We start from the raw sequence: 17642 nt of genomic DNA on the forward strand, positions 1-17642 counted from the left end.
ACATATACTGTAGTTCCCGAGACTATTACGGAGTATTCGGTTATATATTCTCTATATACTCACCGTTGCAAGATAAATCCTTTCATCTTTTTATATATATATAGTCGGATTCCAGTGTGTTACTCCAAGGTCCTCGATTGAGGCCATACATGGGCACTTGTTGTATAGACATTAAAGAAGAAACAGCTTTGAATCTAGTCAATTCAATCAATATTTCCTTCTATACTCCATACTCCATACTCCATACTACTAATACTAGATACTCCACTAATATCATAAACATTGTTGTATATACATAACGTGCAGTGTCAACCCCCTTTTTCCCAGACCGCCCGCTTTCTCCAGTCGGAGAGCTGCTCCACTGTAAACTAATTTATCTATTGCTCCTTTTAATGTCAACACGTTCTTTTAACCCTGAACCCCCTTGGATTTAAATTGTTTGGATCCTAGGACAATGATCACTTGCCATCTTCGACAGTGTATTGAGTATGTACAAAGTAAAAGTGGTTGATCCCCCCAGTGAACTGCAACTGATAACCACCTTGCATTAGCCCCAGAATCCAAACATGTCGGCCTCTTTAATTCACCAGGATGTGGAAACTGGCTCATTGAAGGTCGACACAAAGAAGCAAGAGCCCCTTTTAGCTTCGAACAAATCAAAATTGGCATCCCCGTTGCCTTCTTCCACTGAATCCAACAAAGCGGCCTCGACCAAGCAGACCCAGCCCACGGACGATCATGAAACAGGTGGAATACTAGGCGACAAGGAAAATGCGCGTCCATCATCTTTGAAGCAGAGCTCACCAAGGGGCAGGTCATCCCTAAGCACTCGACCACCAAACCGGTCAGCCGAGGATCCCCAGTCATGGAGTCGCCATCAACACCAGTCGTCCAACCCTGGAATGTCCCCTCCATCTCGTGCCCAAAGTGTACAATTCAGAGATACGGACACCGAGGCTCCCGATGCATCCCACTCCCGGTCGCAATCGCGACCCGTTTCTGAACACGGTGACGATGATGATCAGGGTCCCAAAGGAAAGCAGTCGTTGTTCGGCAAACTGAAGTTACTCGCTACCGCGCCCAATTTTACATCACACTCAAGATCCCCCAGCGGTGCAAGTACGGACTTCCGCCCAGCTCCAGGCGATATAGCTACTCCGGGGTCGGAAAGGGGGAATTCCGCTTCCCAGAGCCACTGCAAGAAGAGGGCAGCGAGATCGATGCCGATGCGGAAGAGAGCGGCGGCGAGCAACGTGATACTCGTGAAAAAAGAAAAACGCAACGGCGGCGGAAGCAATGGGAGGAGGAAGCTGGCTCCAACACCGCCCCTACAACGCCTAAAACGACACGCAGACCATCATTCCACTTCTCATCCTCCTTCGCACCTTTTGAGAACTACCGTACTAATCTGTTTCCCCGAAGAGCAAGCACTACAGACTTCACACCTCAACAGCGCGAAGGTGTTTCAGAAGACGAAGGCCGTGAGAGGCTCAGCCGGCGGATGAGGAGCCGGCCATGGGCAAATACTCGGGTTTCCAGCTATACAGACCGCCCAGACGCCAATCCGGACGAACAGCGTCCGAGCAACCTGAGGCGATTGACCGGGTTTGCGGGACCATCTGGAAACGATGAAAGCTTGACGGCGAGCTGGAGACGCCATCGAACCGAGCGAGGCACCAGTGCCAGTGCTCAGCGATGGAAGCAAATCAAAGCTGGTCTGAAACTCATTGGGCAGCGACGAAGACCAGATAACGCAGTGGACAATAAAAAGTCCGCAGAGTTGCTTGCTGAACTCGCTTCGGCCGTACCTGCTGCGCTTATACTGGCCAGCGCGTTCCAACGAGATGAGCACGGCAGCAAGAGAATCCCGATTCTTTTGGAGCAGTTGAAGGTCCGTGTTACGGACAGCCGGATTGATTCCCACTCCGGTGATCGTCATCTGGTCTTCCGAATCGAAATGGAGTACGGAAGTGGCATGACTCGCATGAAATGGATCATCTTCCGCACGCTAAGAGACTTTGCCAATCTGCATCTGAAGTATAAGCTTCATCTGGGTACTCAGAAGTACATTCAGCTGCGAACGAGTGAGAACAGCCCGAGTCTCCCTCGATTCCCTAGAAGTGCCTTCCCTTACATGCGAGGTGTACGAGGCCTTGAAAGTGAGTTCGAGGACGAAGATGAAGAGGGTGGCTATGAGACTGGTGCGGAGGGAATGAGTGGAACAGAGAGGCCCCCGACGAAGAAAAAGCAGAACCAACAATCACACCAGCGTCGGGTATCTGGTCCGCTTGCTCGCAGAAAGTCGAGTATCACCAATCAAGAAGGAGACTCAGCCGCAGGACCTTCATCTACCCATGAAGGTGTTTCGGGAGCCAGGAAAGAAACATACCCTGGGAAGCAGCGAAAGAAGCTTGAGCTCTATCTACAGAAGATGATTAGGTTCTTGATCTTCAGGGCTGACAGCAATCGCCTGTGTAAGTTTTTGGAGCTGTCCGCTCTCGGTGTCCGTCTAGCCGCCGAAGGCAGCTATCATGGCAAAGAAGGATTCCTGATAATCCAGTCCTCCAAGGGTCTTGATTTCCGAAAGGCGCTCACCCCGTCTCTGGTCAAGAATCGCCACTCACCCAAGTGGTTCTTGGTCAGACACAGCTATGTAGTCTGCGTCGACTCTCCCGAGGAGATGAATATTTATGATGTCTTCTTGGTGGATTCCTATTTCAAGATCCAGACACCGAAGCTTAGTCTTCGCAAGCAAAATCCAAAGGATCTTGCCAAGTCTGCAAAGCAGTCTGCGAGACATCCTCAGCACCACACTCTCCGGCTTGAGAACTCTGAGCGCAAGCTCAAACTGCTGGCCCGGAATGAGCGCCAACTGCAACAGTTTGAAGACTCGATTCGCTTCATGGTTGCTAACACTCCGTGGCTGCGCCCCAACCGGTTCGACAGTTTCGCGCCTGTGCGACAAAACTGCTTTGCACAGTGGCTGGTTGATGCGCGAGACCACATGTGGGTCGTCTCGCGAGCAATTAACCAGGCGAAGGATGTCATTTATATCCACGACTGGTGGCTGAGTCCAGAGCTTTACATGCGTCGGCCTGCTGCCATCAGCCAGAAATGGCGATTGGACCGTCTCCTGCAACAGAAAGCCCGAGAAGGCGTCAAAGTCTTCGTGATCATGTATCGCAACATCAACTCCGCCATTCCCATTGATTCGGAATATTCCAAATTCTCTCTCCTTGATCTTCATCCCAACATCTTCGTTCAGCGATCACCAAATCAGTTCCGCCAAAATACTTTCTTCTGGGCCCACCATGAGAAGCTTTGTCTCATCGACCACACTATCGCATTCGTTGGAGGTATCGATCTGTGCTTTGGGCGTTGGGATACTCCTCAACATCAATTGACCGATGACAAGCCTACCGGGTTTGAAACTACTGATGGCCCCAAAGATGCAGATCATTGTCAACTTTGGCCGGGCAAGGACTACTCCAATCCTAGAATCCAAGACTTCTATGACCTGGATAAGCCGTATGAGGAGATGTATGATCGCAATGTTGTGCCCCGGATGCCGTGGCATGACATCTCTATGCATGTCGTGGGCCAACCTGCTCGGGATCTTACTCGTCATTTCGTTCAACGCTGGAATTACATTCTTCGCCAGCGAAAGCCCACGCGGCCGACGCCTTTCCTCTTGCCACCACCCGATTTCAATCCCGCTGATTTAGAAGCTTTGGGTCTTGATGGAACTTGCGAGGTACAAATCCTCCGTTCTAGCAGCATGTGGTCGACAGGAACACCCGATGTCGTCGAGCACAGCATCATGAATGCCTATGTGAAGTTGATTGAGGAATCCGAGCATTTCGTCTACATCGAGAATCAGTTCTTCATCAGCACCTGCGAGATTGAGGGCCGAAAGATCGAGAACCTCATTGGAGATGCCCTAGTGGAACGTATTGTCCGCGCTGCCAAAAATGAGGAAGCATGGCGCGCCGTCATTGTCATCCCATTGATGCCAGGCTTCCAGAACACCGTGGACAGCGAAGGTGGAACAAGTGTTCGTCTTATCATGCAGTGTCAATACCGCAGTATCTGTCGCGGAGAGACATCTATTTTTGGCCGTCTTCGTGCTCTTGGAATCGAGCCAGAGGATTATATCCAGTTCTACAGCCTGCGAACATGGGGCAAGATTGGACCCCACAAGGCACTGGTGACTGAACAACTTTACATTCACGCCAAATGCATGATTGTTGACGATCGTGCCGCTATCATTGGATCAGCAAACATCAACGAACGATCCATGTTGGGTTCGCGTGATTCAGAGGTTGCGTCTGTCGTGCGAGACACCGATATGATGATGTCGAGTATGAATGGCAAGCCATACCTTGTAGGTCGATTCCCACATACCTTGCGTATGCGTTTGATGAGAGAACATCTCGGAATTGATGTCGACGAACTCATGGAACATGACTTTGCTACCGAAGAAGAGCTACGCAAGATCCAGGTCGCCGAGGGGAGCGAGCACCCAGTTGACAACCGAGAGCGAAGAAATTCGGCATCCTCGGCCATTGAACGACAAGATGAGAGGGAAATGGTCGAACGTCGGCATCGTGTCCAGGATGAGTTCCTTTCTCGGTCTGAGGACATGTATAGCTTCAACCATGATGTCGATTGGGAGCAGGGTGGTAACCCTAACCTCAAGTCGAACCGCAAGCTCACCGCCGATCCTCGCGTCACTGAAAATCCTGACCACAGGAAAGACGTGGAAGGTGATGGCCCCGATCATCTGACAGCCGCTGCTCAGGCCGGATTAACAGTCGGTCGTGATTCAGAGATGGAGACCAATGGAAGGGAAGCCCTGCTTTCACCTATTGCTCCTGAGGGGAAGGGTACTATTGAGCGACCGAGATCATCGCAGCAAAAGCCCCCTGGAACACCCTCGACCCGCAAGGACCGCAGGCCTGGGACATCGAGTGAGACCAATGCCAGCTCTGAGAGCAATGGCAATGTGCCGTCGCAAGGCCATGGATTTACTGGGTCATCGAACCGCGAGTCCGAGACGGGCGGTACCAGTTTGAACACGCCAAGAGAAGACAATGAAACCCTCAAGCACCACCACCCGTCTGTTCCCGAAGTCAAGCGTATCTTCATCGATAACGACTGCATGAGGGACCCGATCATCGATGGCTTCTATCTGGACACGTGGCAAGCCGTCGCCGAGAAGAACACTAAGATTTACCGATCTGTGTTCCGCTGTATGCCCGACAGCGAGGTGAAGAACTGGAAGGAATACAAAGAGTATGCCACATATGGCGAGCGCTTTGCAGAGGTGCAGAGCCAACAGGGCAACAAGACAGCCCAACCTCAACCAAAACAAAATGGTCCTCCTCCAGCCGGTGCTACGGTCGGCTCTCCTATGTCGATCGCTTCTCAGATGTCTTTCATTACCCCAAGGGCGGAAGGACCACAGGCAGACCCGAAGAGCCCCCAGGGCATTGAGGAGAAAGTCGGAAGTGGCAACGAAACTGGTCGTCCTCAATCTGAGCAGCTAGCGAAACAAGAGACGTTATCGTCTATAGATGAGAAGGCCGCACTCAAGACGGTGTCGGATCCGAACCTGTTGGCCAATGTTTCGAACGGGACCAGCGACGAAAATGGCGTCGCCACTGGTGAGGATATGGAGAAGTCACGGACAACCCCGGGTCATGTCGATTACTCTGAAGCAGTGAATCTGAATTTGAACTCGTCGAGCCAGTCTCGGAGACGTAGACGCAGAGCTACAACGATTGGCTCAAAGCGTGACCCTCATGGCGCAGATGAGTATTTGGATAAGGGTCGTGCAGAGGACCTCCTTAGCAATACTCAAGGCCATCTCATCTTGTGGCCTTATGACTGGTATGTCTCAACTTTCGCTTCCATTTGACCCGAGGACATAATCCACTGACGAATCTCATCTAGGCTTGAGAAAGAGGAACAAGGTGGAAACTGGCTCTACGCTTTGGACCAGATTTCTCCTCTGGAGATCTAGTAAGTTGTCACTCTGTATTGGTTCCTGGATAGGATACTAATGGATATATAGCAACTAATCTCGAATTGCTTTGCACTTGACGGCGTCTTGCTCTTGATTTAAATCGTTTTCTTGTGTTTGCCTACTTGGTGTCTGCATTGGAATTCTCGAGCGCCGCTATAGCGATTGATGCATTTTTATTTTCTTAGATCTTCCTTGATGCCTCTTTGGCTAGTTATTTGGAGTTGTCTGCCTCTATGTTACCCCTACCTAAGTAGCGCAATAAGTAATCAATCCTCTTTGAATACGGATATAGTATATGCCCCCTTCCGATGTCGTTATGCGTGTAATAGATGTATTATCCCAAGGCCTATTGGTAAATTGCTTGTAATTTGGCACATACTGCTGAAATAGTAGATGAAAATTGCATGCATAATTATATCTATGAAGAAGGCTCTTCCGCAACGTAGTGCAGGTAAGCCCCCAGAAGCTTGGTTCCCTCAATGTAGTTTCTCTTGTCAAGCTTCTCGTTGACAGAGTGAGCAGCATCAGTCGAGCTTCCCATGGGGAGGAGCAAGACGTTCTTGCCGGTGGCTTGCTCAAAGGTCAATGTGACGGGAATACTATCAATGGTTAGTTGTAGAACTATTTTGGTTTAGTGGGAATAAGAACAAAGCCCTACCTTCCACCCTCGCGAGTCATATCAGGCTCAACTCCGAAGACCTGCTCAACAGCCTTGCTGGCAGCCGAGAAGTTCCAGTGCTTGGGGCTGGCGACCCACCACTTGCCGTCGTGCTGCAGCCAAACATCCAAAGTGTTCTTGCTGTTAAGCTTGGCAAACTCGGCCTTGATATGGTCGAATACCAGCTTGTTCACATCCTCGCTCTCCATGTTAGGCACGGTACGGATAGAGAATTTACCAATAACCTTGGCGGGGATGACCGTCTTGGCACCCGGGGCGGAGTAAGCACCCTCGATACCGTGGATGGACAGAGAGGGGTAACGCCATCTGGCCATCAGAGTACGCTCCTTGGTGGGGTGGATACCTGTCTCAGCACCCAACGACTCATGGAGGTTGTCCATACTGTAGCTGATGTTTCCATAGAGGGTCTGCTCCTCCTCAGTCAGAGGAGCCACGAGATCCATGAGTCCCGGAATCAGGATGTTACCCTGGGCATCAACCAGCTTGGACAGGACGTTGACCAGATCAGTCATGGGCTCGTGAGCAGAGCCGCCAAAGACACCACTGTGCAGATCTTGAGCGGGGCCCGAAATGCTGATGGAATAGTAGTTGCAGCCGCGCAGACCGTAGGTGAGGCAGGGCTTCTCAGTGCCGAGCCAGTAGTTGTCAGAGATACAAACGGCGTCCGTGTCCTTGAAGTACTTCTTGCTCTCGGCCTGAATGAAGTCATCCAGACCCTCAGATCCATACTCCTCCATTCCCTCGAAGCAGCACAACAGGTTGACGGGGAACTCGATACCGGCCTTGCGGTGGGCATCGATGACATTGAGCCAGCCCAGAACGGGACCCTTGTCATCGGTAGAGCCACGGCCATACATCCGATCCTTCTCGTCAATGGTCAAGTCAAAGGGCTCGGTGGCCCAGCCATCTTCCTTCAGAGCAGGTTGCACGTCGTAGTGTCCGTAAACCAGAATAGTGCGCTTGTTCTTATCGTTACCATATCTCGCGACCACTACAGGTGGCAGCTCGAGGTGCTCTTTGCCAGGTTGCTTGCCCAATGGTCGTTGCTCGACCTCGGCTCCAAGAGCTGTGAGCTCGTCGGCAAGGAATTGTCCCATCTAGAAAGATTAGACCCCTGTATTTGTGGATTTGCTGGAAAACTCACGCGGAACACATCCGGTCGGTTCTCATCTTGTGCCGAGATAGACGGAATCGCAACCGCCTTCCGTAGACCTTGACCAGTATCAGCAACCTTTCCAGAAACCAGAAACGAGTATACGAGTATTACATACGATCGATGAAATCGTTGGACGAGTCGTCGACCCTTGACTGTTAGTTGGAAGTCTCTTAAGATAACAGATAGCATACTTACTGCTTGAAGAAGGGCTCTAACTGGGGCGCCATTTTGGAATCACTGATATAGCCGTAGAAGGAACGGGAGAGAGGAAAACGAACGGGAGAGAATCGAGAGGAGAATCGAGAGGAAAATCCAGAGGAAAAAGGAGCTTTGAATGGAACACAACGGAGGGGAAAGAGGGGCATTGCCGTCTTTTCCCTGAGGTAACCGGAGGAGTCAAGGGTGACTTCTTATCACGTAATATTTTATAGGCTGCTTAACTGCCCAGGTGAGACATACCAAATATTTTTGTATGTGGAATTTCTACCTTGATGGTTATTATGGTTATTATGGTTATTCTAGGTTGTCTATGTTTTATATGGCTCTTGACAAGTATGTAGAATAGGTATGAAATACATAAACAATGCTAGAAAAAAAAAGAATACATGGATTTTCTTTACAAAAACAGATCCTTAATGAAACCGGATCATGCTCCCAACTATGCATCTCGTCCCCAGGCCTCGCGCCGCAGTTGACGATCCTCTCTGGCCATACGGCGCTTGGGTCCCCATCGCGATTGCACCGCCTCCAAGATCCGGGCCTGAATCTCCCTCTTCTCTGGGCTTGCCTGGCAGACCATGGCAATAAAAACGGGCGAGCATTCGAACCGTTTGGCGAGCTTGTTTCGACTCCAGGTCATGGGATCATTCATGCGAAGATTGCGGATTTCTTCAATGTCTGAAGGGGTGAGGTGATATTTCCTTTCGGGCATAGACTTGTAAACACCCGGAAGATCGTCGGCTTTGAGGGTAGTGGAAGAAACCATGGATGATTTCCGAATATCATCGGCAGGTAAGAATTTGGATGGGGTGTGGTAGGCATTTGGAGCACTGGATGGCGGGTTGTGGATAATGTGATCGTGACCAAGGTTAGATGGGTCAAATGAGGAGTCCGGCTTCACACGTAGTCGCTGCTTAGTCCGTCGGTATGAAGATTGGTTTCGTCGAAATCCTAATGCCAAAGAATCCGACAAGGAGGGAATAAGGAATGGCAATGTGAGGAATGGCCGCTTCGTCGCGGCAATGGAGGTCGCCATTGCTTCTGGTCAATTGAAGGGGGCGGAAATTGATCAGAAACTGGAATAATAGAAAAGAAAGAGTTAGTAAATCTTCAAACTATATGTTTGTAATGGTTAGAACTGACCTAAAGGGTAGGATTGAACTTGGAGTCGAAGGACTGGACGTGTTGGCATCTCTCGCGCTTCGAACCCGAACTTTTTCCCCTGGTCTCGTGACCCCCCTTCGCCTGTATTTACCATACCGTAAAAAAACAGGACTTGTGTATCTGGTACCCAGCGAGGAGTTCCCGTCACAGCTCAATCAAAAGTACTCGATACAAGTAGGTATCTCCCCACACAAGTAGGGTAATGATTCCCGGGTCACCTGGTGTCTCACATATGTCATCACCGAGGCTTCTATCCGTATCAACTCCCACTTATTCTACTTTCTCAATCATGGCTGTCGGATTTTGATAGTTCATCTTATCGCGATGTCGGACTCGACAGATCAGATAGATCAGGCTGGAGCAAGTAAACGAGCCCCGAAGCCTCCTGCTTTCATATGGGACAAGAATCAAATCGACGGCTGCATATCACCTGTGAGATCATCCGAAGCCCTGCAGACACCAAATCATGATTCGACCAGATACATGAGACACCCCTCACCCGAAAGCTCATCCTATCTGCCGCCCCGTATACATTCCCCCGCTTCTCAGATATTCGAACGAGATGTGCAAGAAGATATAGTGCCAGCACAGGCATCGCCTTCGATACCTGCGCATATTCGAATCGATAACTATATTCCACCTGTCCTAGAAGCATCCTCGGCCGCGATCGCAGATGATCGCCTCGATCCAGATTCGGTCGAGATTGTCACGCATAACCTACATCAATCAGCGGGTGGTCCATCGGGGGAGCAGTCGATGTCGTCTTCAGGCATCGATCATCTCTTGGGCCAGGCCGATGGAGATGAACCCTCGTCCAGTTTTGGGGCACTGGACACGACATCTGTACGTCGGCTGAGCTTTATTTCCTTTGCCGACGTTGTCAACGCCGAGCATGCAGAGACAAATGAAGCTCATCTGGGCGTGATGTCTCGGGAGCGCCTAGGAGATCGCAACCAATCCCCGTCTCCGTTGCCCTCTCCATCTTCTTCGCACGGACTCGGCACTTCGCCGCCAACAAGCATCACGACCTCCTTTAGAGGGTTTGACATGTCTCCTACTCGGTTTCCTACTGCTAGTGCTGCCCAAAGCCCCGTCTCTTCCAGTTTTGGGGGAGATCTGAATGTAGAAACCATGCGACAGGCCTTGAGAAAGACAGCCAGTGGAGACCTGGGCATCACAAGCCGGGCTGTGAGTACCATAGGGGATGACCTGTCAGATCGTACATTTTAGCAGGTCGAACCGTTTCTGTTTGGCTTTGGCTAGTGAAGGGCTTCGAGCAGGATCTCGTTTTCTTCATGGCACAGTGTGATAAGCTATGGTAGTCTGCTTTATTCGTGATATATACCGCAATTTACGGATCTGGATATCCCAGGAAAAGTCCGAGTCCTTGTGTAGTGCACAAGCCAACTTTGATCGAATTGGAGTAGACTATGCACTTGGCTGCCGGACACTTTGCACTGCGTCCAAGGCCCGTTGTACCCTGGAGCGCAGATCATGTACGTCTTCTAGTCCAACACTGATTCTCACTAGATCCGGATCGACATCGAAAGACCTCGCCTGGCATGTGTTAGTTATGGCCTGGTTAACATACGATTGGTGTACATACCCAGTCTAATTCGCCGTAATGAGCCAGAAGGACGTACGGAGAGCTGACAAGTTAGCAACACCCGAGATAAAGGGGGCCTGTGTACTCACCTCAATGTAAAGTTGGTCCCAAGACTGGGTCCCTTCAAAACCTCGATCGTGTCAAAAAAGGCAATCGCCTCGGCTGTGGAGTGGAATGTGACAGAGAAGAGACCACCATAACCACCATTGGCATTGCGGAGACTATCATATAGTGGTCTCGTGGGGCTGTATTTCGGGTAGTGAACTTCTTTCACTGTGAAAATGGTCAGTATAGCTCTCGATCCAAAGCAAATGAATACTTGCCTAGGGGAGACTCCTTCAGCATAGCTGTAATGTCCTCAGTGGTAGCATTGATTTGTTCAATGCGAGAAATAAAATCACGGCTATTTCTCTCTAGGAAAACGGCATCCTCCGCCCAGCAGGTATCTTCATAATCCCGGTTATAAGTTTCCTTGAGGGCCGCATAATACTGTGCATGAGGGTTGAGCACAGCACTTCCTCCCATGACGTTACTATCTCCGCTGAAAATCTTAGTCAAGCTGCTGACAACTATGTCTGCCAAGTGCAGAACGTTGATGTTTAAAAAGTTGCTGATGGTTTCGTCGACTACCACAGCAAACCCATACTGGTCTGCCAAGGCGCGTATCCGTTTGAGGTCCGGTGTTTTTAGAAGAGGGTTACCTGGTGCCTCGGTGAAAAGCCCAAGGAAACGCTCACCAGCCTTCAGTCGGGATTCCAGATCTTCCAGATCTTCCGAGGAGCCGTGACCATAGAATACGCAGCCTGGTCCCCATTTTTGGAGAATCTTCAATGTATCCGTATAAGGGAACCCGAAACAAATTGAGGGCAAATCGCCTCTAGTGGCCAGCAAGGTTTGATGAGCATTGAAAATGGCGCTCATACCCGAAGGGTAAAGAAGGACATCCTCCTCAGAAATGCCGGCTACACGACCTTCTGATGAAGCCGTCTCCAGGCCTTCTGGCAGTTCAGCATCGGCTGTCAAGACACCCGCAATACGTTTGCGAACAGCCAGCTTGGCCTGATTGGCGAGAGAAGTGCTGAGGTTTCGGCCAAACCGCTCCTCAATAAACTGAGCATAGTCTCGGCCATCTTCGGTGTTTGATTTGGGAGGAGATTCCCTAACAGAGCCCTTCCTCACTCCATTGACGCTTTGGTATCTGCGGGGTCCCTTGCAAGGACCCTGAGAGATTGACTCCGCAGTCGCAAAGCCTTTATCTTCCACCAAAAACCCGTCCTCCAATGCTCCAAGGCAGAACTCTCCTCGTCGACTGGAGATGCCATTGCCCGAGTGTTGCCATACCTGCTTGGTAATAGAGGCGTATTCCTTTGGGTAGATGACACACGACAAGGAAGACGTCACTGTTGATCCGGCTTCGGTATGTAGGGATGGGATGAAGTTGACAATGCGCGCTTTGTACGCCTTCTCTGCGGGGATTTTGCTAAGCAAAAAGGAGTGACAGATGCGCGCCGACTTGAGCGATGGGAATAGGGTTGCGGACTCGAGGTTGGGGTCACCGACTCGGCGAACAATCTCCTGGGCGAGCTTTTGGATAATAGGATGGACGAAGAATCTGGGATAACCGCATTTCATCTTGCTAATAACCCAATCTTCTCCTTCTTCGTATCCAACATTTTCCCTCCATGATGGAAGCGATACACTAACAGCCTTTGTAAAACGTTAGAAGAGTCATGGAGGGGTTGCGGGGAGGTAAACCATACATGGTCAGTGTTTGGAGGCACAGGTCCTCCCAAAGCCTGCAACATTTTCAATTGAAAATAGAAATGAGCTAGAAAATATGATCTATTGTTTGTTTTGAAATGAAAGAGAACAAAAAGGAAAAAGAAAAGACTTTAAGGTTGTAAATGATGCCATCCCCTCCCCTCCACTTGCGACTTCGGCGATGCCCCCGAGCGGGTACCTGATAAATTACGAATGAGTCAGCCATACCGTACCGTATCGGATACAATACCGTTATCGCCAAAAAAAAAAAAATCTCGGCCTCTACTAACAACTGCTACGCTCACAGAATGTCGGACCACACATCTAAACGCAGGAAGCTCAGTCCTTCCCCGGAGAATGCTGCTATTAGCTCTTCAACGAAACAGACATCGAACGTGACCGAGAAGCGAAACCCGACTCGAGGCAAAGATGAGCGCTCCGCAGAGCTTGCAATGGCCAGCGGCTTTTACAAGTCCAGTTTCTTCAAGCTGCAAATGGACGAGCTACTGGAGGGATTGAGACCTAACTACAGCAAACAAGTCTCAAAGGTTCAGGAAACACTACACCAAATCAAGACCGCCATTGAAGGCCTGCCCGAAACGTCTCCGCAATCTGTCCCCGACGCCGAGAAGGAGCTACGTGCTTCTGGTCTGGTGGTTCCATGGCCGGAGCCTCGGCCAAGCAAAGATGTTAAGTACAGCATGGCATACGCAAAGCCAGCGAACATCAACGTGGTAGGTAGCTTTGCGCTTAAGACAGGCGCTCGCACTTTGGAGTCGCGCCCAATTGATCTGGCAATCACTATGCCAAGTTCGCTGTTCCAGGAGAAGGACTACGTCAATTTCAGATACTTCCACAAACGCGCCTATTATATCGCTTGCGTGGCTGCTGGGATTCAAGACACCGCGAATACCCTAGGGTTTGATATCAAATTTGGCCCCCAGGATGGAGACAGCCTCCGTCCTCACATCTTGTTGGAACCGCGTCAAGCCGAATCGTCTGGGCCTACCATCCGAATTCTGACCGCAATCGATCCTATGTTGTTCCCGGTCACGAGAACGCTTCCACTCAAAAGCAATATCCGCCAAGCTTCCAATAACTCGGAGATCGGCGAACCGACCTCGTATTACAATGCCAGCCTCCGTTCTGATGCCACAGTCTCTCTCTATCACAAGTCTATCTACTCGGCCTCCAAGAAATGCAGTTCTTTCAGCGATGCATGCATTCTTGGCCGCACTTGGCTGCAACAACGAGGCTTCCATACCCCCTTCCAGAATGGAGGCTTTGGTGGTTTCGAATGGACTGTACTTCTGTCTTTGCTGTTTGAAGGCGGTGGTCCGGCCGGACAACCGGTCCTGCTACCATCATATAGCTGCTACCAAATTTTCAAGGCCACCATCCAATTCTTGGCCGGCAGGGATTTGACGACTCCTTTATTCTTTGGCCAAGAGGTCCCAGTTCCTTCGGGGGTCCCCGTTGTTTTTGATGGCCGCAGAGGGTTGAACATTCTTTACAAAATGACGCCTTGGTCATACGCAACACTGCGTCATGAAGCCGCCGTCACCCTAAAAATGCTCAATGAGTCACGAGAGGACAACTTCGATAAGGTTTTCATTCTAAAGGTTGATGAACCAGCCCTCAGATTTGACCGCTTGATCTCATTCCCCAAGTCATTCAATGGAGACACGCTCCGCGCTCTTCACGAGCAGAATGCTTTGTATAATGTTCTTTCCCGGGCTCTGGGGGACAGAGTCAAACTTGTCTCTATTGTGAGCCGCGCCGTTGATTCGTGGTCAGTCAAGTCCAAGCAGCCCAAACGGTCGAGCCAGGGTGTGTCTGTAGGATTGTTGTTGAATGCTGAAAACGTCGGACGAATTGTCGACCACGGTCCGGCCGCGGAAGAAAAAGAAGAGTCCGCTTCGTTCCAGGCTTTCTGGGGTGAAAAGTCGGAGCTTCGACGATTCAAGGATGGCAGCATCCTGGAGAGTCTTGTGTGGTCTGATGAGTCGGACACATCTATCATCTATCAGATTTTGGAGTACATACTCCAGCGGCACTTCAAGATCACCACCGATGAATTCGCGTTTGTTGGTGATGAATATGACGAGCTCCTTAAGAAGCATGGCGATGACATTCTGGCATACTCCAGCCCTGCTTTCCAGTCAATCGATGATGCCTTCAAGGATCTCGAGAGGTCTATTCGCAGCATGGACGAAGTGCCACTGGAGGTACGTCACTTGGCCCCGGCCAGTTCGCTCCTTCGCTATACCTCCCTCAGACCAACGGGAGCCACAGACGTTGTACTTCAGTTTGAAAGCTCCTCGCGTTGGCCTGATGACTTCGCCGCCATCCAAATGACCAAGGTTGCATTCCTTTTGAAGATTGGAGACTCTCTGAAGTCATCTGGTGCTGCCTCGTCCTGCCGTGTAGGCCTCGAAAATGAATCGAGCAAGGTGATCAACAATGCGTATCTAGAAATCCCCCATTCTTCTGGCGTGTTGTTCCGGTTGAGGATTCACCACGAGCGTGAACAAACTCTACTCGAGCGCAATCTCAAGGACCGAAATCTGAGTCCCCGAGAACGAGAAGAGGCAGCCTATGCTCTCTTCGCTTACAAGAAAACCTTTGTCCAAACTCCGCGCTTGACACAGGCACTCCGAAGCCTGTGCACCCGTTTCCCCTTGTTGTCGCCCACCATTCGTCTTACCAAGCAATGGTTTAACTCTCACCTGTTTACTGCCCAAATCAGCGATGAGTTGATTGAATTGCTGGTAATTCGCACCTTCACTCAACCTAACCCTTGGGAATGTCCTTCGTCTGTCATGACCGGATTCCTAAGAACTCTCCACTCGCTCTCTCGGTGGGACTGGCAGCAGGAGCCATTCATTGTTGACCTGGGAGGTGATCTAACACCACAAGTGACGGAAAATATCCGCACTCGCTTCACGGCCTGGCGCAGCATCGACCCTGCGATGAACAGTCTGGCCTTTTTCGTCGCGTCTGACATTGATACTGAAGGAGTCACCTGGACTCAATACGAGATGCCCTCCAAGGTTGTGGCTGCTCGGACTTCCAGCCTGGCCAAAGCAGCAGTAAGCCTGCTACGAAGCAAGACCCACGATATGGATGTTTCCGAGCTGTTTGATACCTCTCTTGCTCCTTACGACTTTGTCATCCATCTTCGCCCAAAGCTGTTTAGCGGCTCCTCAGCACCCAAGTTCAAGAACTTGGCGGAACCCCGTGCTGGAATGATGCAGACTATCAAGTCGTTTGTATGTGATGTACAAGCCTGCTACAGCCAGAGCATCTTGCTCTTCCACGGAGACGATCGTTGTGCAGTGATTACTGGTCTTTGGAACCCGCAGACCCTGAAGTCGCGGCCTTGGAACCTGAAGACGGCGTACTCGACCGCTCCAGGTGATACCAATGGTGAGGTCGTAATCAACCAGACGGCTATTCTGAACGAGATTGCGAGGTTGGGCAACGGGCTCATCGAAAACATCGAAGTCCGTGCAGAGGAATAGATCTTGTCTTTGATTCGAATTGGTGTACATTAATTACCCTACAAAAAATAGATCGAGCATATATATACCAGGCTTCTTACGACGGTTTTCTTCAATCCAATTGGAACGAGAGATGTCATGATGAAACTCTTAGCCCTTAAATCACTCAGCACCATATTAGATGAGATTGATGCCTAAGGTGTCCATTACTGATAACATCAACCAGCCTTGTTTTCATCTTCTCTCATCACCTCAACAATGGCCAGCATAACTCGGGGCCAGCGAGCCCTTCATGCTCAATTCCAACCTTGGAGTCACTATCGTTTCCACACTCACCTCCAATCCCAATCACCTCCCATCTGCGTGCAGTCCCAGCTCTTCTCAACCTCCGGCCTGCGCCAGCAATCCCGCAGACCCTCATCACCATCCCCTACAACCACCACCGTCTCAACCCCCTCCGAAACCGAAATAAATGCCCCAATCAGCACACACCCTGCCACCCTCACAACCCCATCCCCCCTACGTCCCTCCGCGGGCGCAGCAGACAAATTAAAACGCTATGTCGAATTCGGCCGCGCATACGTGACCTTCTACAAAACGGGCCTAAAAAACGTCTACCACAACTATCGCGCCTCGCTCCCTCTACGGAGGAAACTAGGTCTACCCGCCTACATCCCAGTATCCCCGCCCCGGACAAGCACACACAACAGCAACAATGGCGGCGCGCCATCAATATCAGAAGAATCCCAGCTCGGCCGCGCGCAATTCCAGCTCGTCCGCCGCTCAGCCCGCGATGTCCGTCGCATGATCCCCTTCACGATGATCCTGATCATCTGCGGCGAGTTCACACCCCTAATCATCCCGATATTCGGCTCTGCCATTACGCCCGCGACGTGTCGTGTGCCCTCGCAGGTGGAGAAGGAGCGCGTTGCTGCTACAGCGCGTAAACTCGCGGCGCTAGATGCATTTGTTGCTGATGATAAAGATCGATCTGTGCATTTGCTCAAGGCGGGCGGTGCAGAGCAGTTGGCTCTACTTGCTAGGTGTTTTGCTGATCCCGTCTGGGTTGCTAGTGCGGGCTCCGCGGATGTGTTGCGTGCCTGCGCTGTTTTTGGCCTGGTTAAACGCCATGATAGGACTGCGGGTGAGTCGCTTGTTGGTTTGATCTACCGGCCTCGGCTGGCGCGGTATGTCGAGTACCTGTCTATTGATGATGGGATGATTCGTGTTGGCGGAGGGGTTTCGGCTATGAAGGCTACTGAGGTGCGGATTGCGGTTGAGGAACGTGGTGGTGTGGATGTCTCTTCTGGTACTCAAGACCGCAAACGTGTAGAAGAGTTGGAGAGGCGCTGGTTGGAGCAGTGGCTGGCTGTTCGTGGAAACAGTTCGAGGTCCAAGAAGCTGTAGTTTTTGGAAGGCTCATAGACTGGAGACCCCTGCTTGCATAGTAGACTTCTTGGGGGGATTCTTTGTATTATATCCAACATATCGACTCATAAGAGTGTTTTTTCGTCGAGCTTTTGCTG

General features: G+C 50.7%; 7 protein-coding genes across 7 annotated transcripts; 4 read left to right on the forward strand and 3 right to left on the reverse strand.

Moving 5' to 3' along the window:
* Positions 1-566: 566 nt before the first annotated feature.
* On the forward strand, positions 567-6083 carry pld3 (phospholipase D; the record flags this gene model as incomplete). The annotated part of the gene is made up of 4 exons (XM_056708615.1): positions 567-1119; positions 1191-5892; positions 5956-6024; positions 6077-6083. 4 exons carry the CDS (start codon positions 567-569, stop codon positions 6081-6083), a joined length of 5331 nt encoding a protein of 1776 aa, XP_056572917.1.
* A 363-nt stretch (positions 6084-6446) lies between these two features.
* N7489_002861 (M20 family dipeptidase) lies at positions 6447-8090 on the reverse strand (the record flags this gene model as incomplete). The annotated part of the gene is made up of 5 exons (XM_056708616.1): positions 6447-6627; positions 6687-7804; positions 7852-7919; positions 7979-8010; positions 8059-8090. 5 exons carry the CDS (start codon positions 8088-8090, stop codon positions 6447-6449), a joined length of 1431 nt encoding a protein of 476 aa, XP_056572918.1.
* Positions 8091-8521: 431 nt separating this feature from the next.
* N7489_002862 (mitochondrial 54S ribosomal protein mL58) lies at positions 8522-9118 on the reverse strand (the record flags this gene model as incomplete). Its single annotated transcript, XM_056708617.1, has 1 exon — positions 8522-9118. One exon carries the CDS (start codon positions 9116-9118, stop codon positions 8522-8524), a length of 597 nt encoding a protein of 198 aa, XP_056572919.1.
* Positions 9119-9570: 452 nt separating this feature from the next.
* On the forward strand, positions 9571-10476 carry N7489_002863 (uncharacterized protein; the record flags this gene model as incomplete). Its single annotated transcript, XM_056708618.1, has 1 exon — positions 9571-10476. The coding sequence occupies one exon, from the start codon at positions 9571-9573 to the stop codon at positions 10474-10476; it is 906 nt and encodes a 301-aa protein (XP_056572920.1).
* A 198-nt stretch (positions 10477-10674) lies between these two features.
* Positions 10675-12657, reverse strand: N7489_002864 (cystathionine gamma-synthase; the record flags this gene model as incomplete). Its single annotated transcript, XM_056708619.1, has 5 exons — positions 10675-10803; positions 10853-10895; positions 10942-11125; positions 11176-12559; positions 12613-12657. The coding sequence occupies 5 exons, from the start codon at positions 12655-12657 to the stop codon at positions 10675-10677; spliced, it is 1785 nt and encodes a 594-aa protein (XP_056572921.1).
* A 264-nt stretch (positions 12658-12921) lies between these two features.
* N7489_002865 (rRNA-processing protein UTP22) lies at positions 12922-16137 on the forward strand (the record flags this gene model as incomplete). The annotated part of the gene is made up of 1 exon (XM_056708620.1): positions 12922-16137. The coding sequence occupies one exon, from the start codon at positions 12922-12924 to the stop codon at positions 16135-16137; it is 3216 nt and encodes a 1071-aa protein (XP_056572922.1).
* A 237-nt stretch (positions 16138-16374) lies between these two features.
* Positions 16375-17523, forward strand: N7489_002866 (uncharacterized protein; the record flags this gene model as incomplete). Its single annotated transcript, XM_056708621.1, has 1 exon — positions 16375-17523. The coding sequence occupies one exon, from the start codon at positions 16375-16377 to the stop codon at positions 17521-17523; it is 1149 nt and encodes a 382-aa protein (XP_056572923.1).
* Positions 17524-17642: the final 119 nt, after the last annotated feature.

The sequence above is a fragment of the Penicillium chrysogenum genome (genome assembly GCF_028827035.1).
Source record: "Penicillium chrysogenum strain IBT 35668 chromosome Unknown utg000001l_segment0_segment0, whole genome shotgun sequence".
NCBI classification, from domain to species: Eukaryota; Fungi; Ascomycota; class Eurotiomycetes; order Eurotiales; family Aspergillaceae; genus Penicillium; species Penicillium chrysogenum.